General features: G+C 40.2%; 1 protein-coding gene across 1 annotated transcript in view; it reads right to left on the reverse strand.

Annotated features, from left to right (window-relative positions):
• The window catches only part of LOC136825281 (dnaJ homolog subfamily B member 12), an 83,089-nt gene extending 79,572 nt beyond the window's left edge, over positions 1-3,517 (reverse strand). Inside the window, exon 1 of the mRNA XM_067081360.1 lies at positions 3,066-3,517. Within this exon, the coding sequence (XP_066937461.1) occupies positions 3,066-3,204 (139 nt within the window). The 5' untranslated portion in view covers positions 3,205-3,517. The remainder of the gene's footprint in view (positions 1-3,065) is intronic.
• Positions 3,518-7,372: the final 3,855 nt, after the last annotated feature.

Here is a 7,372-nt window from a genome sequence, read left to right on the forward strand (position 1 = left end):
TTTTTTTCTTTTAGGTGGGGAGGTGTCACGTTAGTGATGGTTTTGCGGAACTGCTGGTTCCCGCTCGTTCCTTTTTGGATTGCTGCCTCCTTACCTTCAAGTTTTTTTGTTTTGATTCTCGCCGGTGAGCTGCCCGTTTTTTTTATCGCCAGTCGGGTTTGGCCGAAGGTAGCTGGCAGCACAGCAGGCAGTTTTGGAGTCGACGTTGGTCGAGTTTTGAGCCAAATCAGTCCCAGAGGTGGAGTGTGACCATTAGTCGTGTGACCACGAGCTGCTCATCTTTGTTGACAGCGTGAGGCTGTCCTGACGTCTCCATCGGGTTTTCTGTTTGATGGGTTTGTCCCTTGCACAGCTGAGGGCTGTCTTGGTGCCCCGATGGAGGACGTATGTTTGGTATTTTATTTTCTGCCTCTGTTGTTTATTTTTGCCTTTTTTTAGCTACTTTTTGTTTATAAAGTTAATTGTTTATTTAACTTGATTTTGTTTAGTGCTGCCTTTTGGCTTTTTTTTTTTGTACCTATGGTTTTTATCTTTTACCAGACCTGACTCACTTGTAAATGCCTTAATAAATCAATTTTAAGCTCATTTTATTGTTTTTGTTGTTTTCCCCTCCTTTGTTTGTTGCATCACGTCAGTCATGACAGCCCGTCCTGAGTATGTTAAAGGCAACGGCCCAACAGTCAGTCAATATAAGAAAAAACATATCACCGGAAAAGAGGAAGATATGTATGTAAGAAAAAAAATCCTGCAACATTTTCTGTATCTTCCACAGGATGTTGAAAGTGAATATTTAAAACTTTGTGTGGGGCCTCTTTTTCCAAGACTCGTAAAAATATGCTAATTTCACAAAGTTATACATGTACTTCAGTAATAACAATAACAGTAATCTATGAAAAACATGCAAAGTTACATTTCATTTTACTGTAGGTGTACGAACAAGACTGTGAGATATGACCTCTTGGGGAGTCTGACAAGACGGCAATGTCATACTCTCTCAGCAGACTGTCATACTGCATTCAACTAGTGCTGTACTCATTAGCATAATACTGCCAGTTGTTCAGCGGCCAAAAATACTTCCTGCAGTTCTTATTTTCTTTGTAAACTTTCCATAGCATAAGGATTTTGATAAGCAGCACAGACCATCAATAAAGGAAAGGTTGTGTAAGTTTTAGTCAAAAATTTTTGTCAAGTGGTGATATATTTGTTCAAACAGACTTGGTTAACTACATTTAATTGTAACAGGCTGCACTAAGTAATCATGCCCCTATTAGGAATAGCCTAACAGCAATGCTTCAGCTGGTAGTAGGGTCTGGCTGGGTTGTTACATAAGAAAGCCCAAAATGGTATACAGTACTGTACTTTAATTTTAATTACTAGGCCCACACAGATGGCATCTTTAGTACCAACCCTCAGGTATGAACATTGAAACAAACAGTAAATATCTCGGTAACAATAAATTTACAACAGATTTATTATGCTTACTGTATTAAGCATATCTGGGCGACTTATGTACCAATAAGACAAAAACCAACATTGAGAAGTAGTATTAAAGTGGTAAATGTAAAGGAGATGGCCACATGAATAAGTTTTTAATATTATTTTTGGCTAATCAATGTCGAAAATTACTTACTTGATTATGAAATTTAGGTCTTGAAGACCAAGTGCCGGACATAATTAGAGAAATTTAGCATGGTAACGAGAAGTTCACTGTATTTTCTCTATTTTTAATTTAATCCCCAAAGGTCTGTACTAAACACACTGTCTCACAGAGCTTCTGCCATTTTTAGAACCAGCAACTTGGAGATTAACATAAAAACAATTTTGGAACTAATGTATAGTACAACTCAGAATGGGGTATTACCTTGGAAATTGACTTTTTCTATAGTACTTTGGTTGCTAATCAAGAATTTACCGTTATTTTTTGTCGGCTGACTGTAATTAACCTCAGAACTGTTATGTTTTTTTATGCTGGCCACCCTGGAAAGCTATCGTACATGCGTGGTGTTATAGGGAACTTTTGGTAAAAAGTAAAGTTTCCTTCACTGGGGGTCTGGGAACAGAGCCCTCCCCAGCTAAGTAACACGGCCTACCAAGTTAGGTTAGGTTAGGGTAAGTTAGGTTAGTATATTCCTTTTATAATAGGTTTCCTTAGCCAATCCCTTCTTGAACATATGGTTCCCAAATGACTTTAGCAAGAGCAGAACCATTCCATAACAAGAATAAGTCTGGTCTTCCTCCCATCGTTTCTTCCCCCCACCCAAAAAACCCACGTTCCCAGAGGGTCTCCAACCATGATGGATAGAGATATGAGGTTAATAATAATTGACCGACAACAAACAACATCACCTCCTTCACCAGCAACACTAAAAGCATATGAAAAATCAGTTTTCATGCGTAGCTGTTCTATAGTTTTACCAAATCATACACTAAAGAGGGCAGCTTTGTTATCATCTTGGTAGTGTTATCATATTAGCCAATCTCACCTGTATCTAATTATAACACCATTTACTACCCTATACTGTTGAACCCAAAAAATTATGTTAAAGGATATCTTCGTGCTTACATTTATTTACCTTACAGTACTACCCCTAAAATTTTATTATTTTATTAGGAGCAAAACCCAAATGACAAGACTACCTAGACTTTATCGTCCAATATTTAAGATGCTCCACCCATAAAGAACAAAGCTTGAAGCAAAACTGGCTTATGGCATCACAAGAACGCAATCTGAATTGTCATTCTGGAGGTCAGAGAAGCAAGGTTAGCAAAGGCCTATGCACAAGCAAAACAAGGAGCCCAAGCAATAGGCCTGGCCTAATTCGGACGATAGGTCTAAAATTCGGAAGAATTTTTGGGGCACAATTTAAATTGGATGGGTATTTAGTGATTTTTAGCATTGATGTTGGCGTAATCACTAAAATGGCATTTCGACACATGTCACGACGCCGCTGGCCAGAGGAGTCCCAGTAGGAAAAGATGACAGGACAGGGCAGCGAGAGGGGCTGACGAAATCCCTTCAGGAAGCCCTCCAGTCCCCCCACCGAATTTACGACCGAAAAACGCACCTTGGGCCTTCTGCGTCGGGTACAGCCTCTCCGCCTTCTGCGCGAACCTCACGGCCTTCTCCCTATTGCCCTCCTTGAAGTATTTCTGGGCGAAATTGAAGCATTTTTCAGCTTCGTCCTTATTACCGTCGTGTACCATAGTGATATTTCTAGTTGTAAACACGGCAGCTTGTGAACTGGCCCTTGATTGGCTGGGGCGAGCAAATCATCGAGCGCTTCCCAGCTCTCGGCCAATCACGGGGTCGCTCTCATGTTGACACTGACGTCTCTGACATGTGCTGGCACCTGCCGGGCCCAGTTGTAACTATACCTTTTGCCAATCAGCTGATGGAATATAACACTGCCAATTGCTAGGCACTGATATCAGAATCGACCTAGAGAGCAATATCTCCCTGCATAGTTCTCAGAATACCTTCTACCGGCCTAAGGTCTGCTGGTGCCAAGACCGATCTACCTTGCTTAATGTGTTAGTAGTTCTGGTTAGAATAATCTATATATAAATCTAGGAAGGTGGAGGCTGTCTTTTAATACCAAACTAGCCTAAAACTAACTAGATCGATCCTCTGTCTGCAAGTGGAGGTCCTGTCGAGATGTTCCAAATATTAAGAAACTTTCATTGTTTTCTGAGCGAAAGCAATTTATGTAAATAATCAGAATGTAATGTCTGATAGTATAGCGTACATGCCAAGCATGTCCGCTGGAGGGAAATCTAAACTTGTAAAGCCCCCTATTCCCCCCCCCCCGTCTCCGGGTCCTCTAAGGATGAATTCCTATCTAAACATTTTTATATAACTGAGTTATGACAGTCAGTGGCTAGCAACTGGTAAATGAAATTATTACTACTGAATACCATGAAGAACATTCGCCTCTAACAGAGTTGAAGATAAATAAGACCATTTTCTTGATATGTTGGTAAAAGTACTCTGAAACTTTTTGAAGGCATCAGGTTTATGCCTGATCTGCTGACAACTTAACCAATCTGGTTTGTTGTTGTTATGCTGCCCACCATATAAGACTTACGGGCATGGGACAGTTAATCCCGTATGCAGGTCACGGTGGTATGATAAGTGGCATCAACAGTCCAAACGATGGCAGGATTGTTAGCTTCCCTCACAAATCTGGAGAGTTTTGTTTTTGTGAGGACATGGCTGCCATTTCTGTTATCTAAACATTGCAAGATTGTTTCCTGTGACTAATTTTCCTTCCTTTGAACTCATCCTCTTGTGAAAATCCCAACAATGTATGATTGTTGTGCTATTTATGTCGTTTAAATTAACACCTCTCTTGTCTCCGTAGCGGGTAGTGCCGTCAGTGTACCTCACGCGCTGCACTATAGGCATTACCTCAGGGTCTTTGCAGTGTCCCTACGGCCTCTAGCTGGAACCCCTTTCATTTCATTTTCTGTACCTCCATGCATATTCTCTTTCTTCCATCTTCCCACCTTCTCCTAACAATTGTTCCATAGTGCAACTGCAAGGATTTCCTCCTGTTGCAATTTTGCAATATCTTTATTATTAGTTTCCCTTTCAGTGCTGAATGACCTCACAGGTCCAGCGATTGGCATTTGCCCTAATACTTATATTCCATTCCATCCCAACGACTCTTTTGTGTTCCTCTATACGGTTTGCGATGTTTCTTCCCGTTTTCCCTACGTGTGAAAAATTGCAACTGCTGATGACTTGTACACAGAGTCTGTCCATTTTCTTTGTTTTCCTTATTTTGTTATTACGAAGGCATTTAAGGTTCAACTGGTTAAATTGCAATACAAAATTCCTCTGTTTACAAGTTTGCTAGTTATTTCTTCTTATTTGCTATGATAAGGTAACTTATAACTTGAATGCCTTCTCTCCATCTCTTAGCCAGACCCCTTTTCCTTGCCTGAATACTGTATTTTTAGAGCATCTTAGAGTTACTAAATAGGGTTGATAAAGGAACCAAACAGGATCGGCTAAATCGTGGAAACAAACCTTTGGATAATTCATCTCCTCGTCCAGACAGGTAGAGCCGCAAAGTGTACGGGCTCTTAGGAAAAAGGTACCGTTACTCCATTTTTCATGTCAGCATCACGGTGTGAAAAACAATGAATATAAGAATTCGTACATGTGGCTTGATGGTGCTCTAGTTTTGAAAACATCCGAGTTTTATCTCCTGAAAGGGATGGATAGTCTCCTGTTTTTTTTTTTTTTTTATTGTGAATTTTACGAACGGTTCTCTAGAATCTTCGTTTTCCAGTTTAGTTACGCACAAATCATCCACATATCATTCTTCGTAGAGGGGTAGCGTCCTCAGTGCACCTCATGCTGTGCACTGTGGGTACTTCGGCCCCTAGCTGCAACCCCCTTCTGTTCCTTTTACTGTACCTCCGTTCTTATTCTTTCCTCCATCTTACTTTCCACCCTCTCCTAACAATTGATTCATAGTGCGTCTGCGAGGTTTTCTTCCTGTTACACCTTTCAAACCTTTGACTGTCAATTTCCGTTTCAGCGCTGAATGACCTCACAGGTCCCAGCGCTTGGCTTTTGGCCTAAATTCTATATTCTATTCTATTCTATTCAACGTATCATTACCATAACATTGATCTGATTCCTCTTATGTTAATGCTAGGTAATAAAGACGTTTCAAAAAGACTCGAACATGACTTGGCTGGTAGTACTGGGGAGAGAAAGGGTTCAGTTTCTATGCAGAATGTCTGTTAAAGTACATCTTGTCATCAAAACTGGAAAACTCACTTATGACTCGCAGCTCAGTCAGTTCTCAGAATGTTCCCACCTGTATCTGGAAGCTATAAACATGGTTCTTCTCTTTTAATTTGACGGAATGATGAATTTTTGCTCGGTCTATGGTAGTGCAGATGAATATCACAGAACCTGAGCAGAATTGGCTTTGGCTGACCATGTTAATATATTACGGGTCGGCTGTCTTAGTACAGCGACTATGAGTCTTACGTGTGTCTCATTCGTGTAATTTAGGGAGGCCATACTTTTGGGACGTGGTTGGTGACTTTTGGATAATGTTTTGTAATAAATCTCTTTGTGAATTTTGAAAACGACTTTTTTTAGAGCCCTTAAGAAATGTTGGTGTCCTTCCTTTTAGACTTCATTCCAGATGACCTTCTGTAACTAACACTCATAAATTAGACGACAGTGAAATTCTATCAGTTCTCTTCTTAACTGTCCCTATCCTGACTAGTTTTCCAACGTTCTGTTGCTTATCCCTTTCTTCTTAAGGCTTTCAACCTATCCAGTATTTTCGATCTTCCCGTGGAGTTCTTTGATAAGCATTCATTGCAAAATTTGTACCAGATGCAAGCAATATACTTCCTCTTCGATTTTGGCTTTTATTCCTGTTCTCCTTTTATCTTCATAAAACATAGCTCTTGTTCGCCGCATTCAACTCTCGCCTTCCTCCTCTTGAGAACACTTTCAAAGTCATTTACTAGTTTTTGCAGCATCTCTTAACTATCCCCAATCAGCATTGTGTCCTCTGGAAAAGTAAACCATTTTAGACTTCGTTCATGAGTGATATTCTTATCCTACAACATTGCACCTACATCTACCATATTTACTTTGACTTCTTGCATCATTCTATCAATAAAGATATTGAAAAACTAAGGAAACATAACGTTCCCTTGTCTCAGACCTATTTTGACGCTATAAGCAGTCGCCCAGCTGCCTAGTGCCTACATAATCGAACACTCTTCACACCCACGGTAAAGACTTTTAATCGCTTTCAATAACCCATTTTCTGTACCCTGCAACAGTGCACACTGCTTTGCTGTGTATTCTATCACAAGCATTTTCTAAGTCCATGTGTGCCTTATAGAACCTTTTCCTGAGGTAATTGTTTCGTAATAATCGCTTGATCCGCACACCTCTTCCGAGCCTAAATACGCTGCTGTTCAGTCACTTGTCTTACTTACTCAATCAAAATATCACCTTACACTTTCCCTGGTATTCTTGGTAACTTTATACAATGGAACAATTATTCCTCTCATCAGTTTCTTTGGAGCCTCCTCTCTTTTCTCTCTTCAGTCCTCATCAACAGTCACTTCCGCAAGCATTCTTAGCCTTATACTACTAACCTTTTGTGCTTCTGTTATTCTTCTCGGTCTCTCCTCTATGCTTCACACTCAACGAATTGCAAAATAAAGTACTCACTCTATCCTTTAGTCATAATTAAAACCAGTCGGTGTGAGTATGTGTTAATGTGAATGCCTCTCCACCTCTTCATTCCATCTCAAAAGTGCTGTCTTCTCGACAAACACAACAGCTAATAGGTGATTTTCTGCCAGACTGCAATGTAATTAT

The sequence above is a fragment of the Macrobrachium rosenbergii genome, chromosome 37, assembly GCF_040412425.1.
Source record: "Macrobrachium rosenbergii isolate ZJJX-2024 chromosome 37, ASM4041242v1, whole genome shotgun sequence".
Classification (NCBI taxonomy): Eukaryota; Metazoa; Arthropoda; class Malacostraca; order Decapoda; family Palaemonidae; genus Macrobrachium; species Macrobrachium rosenbergii.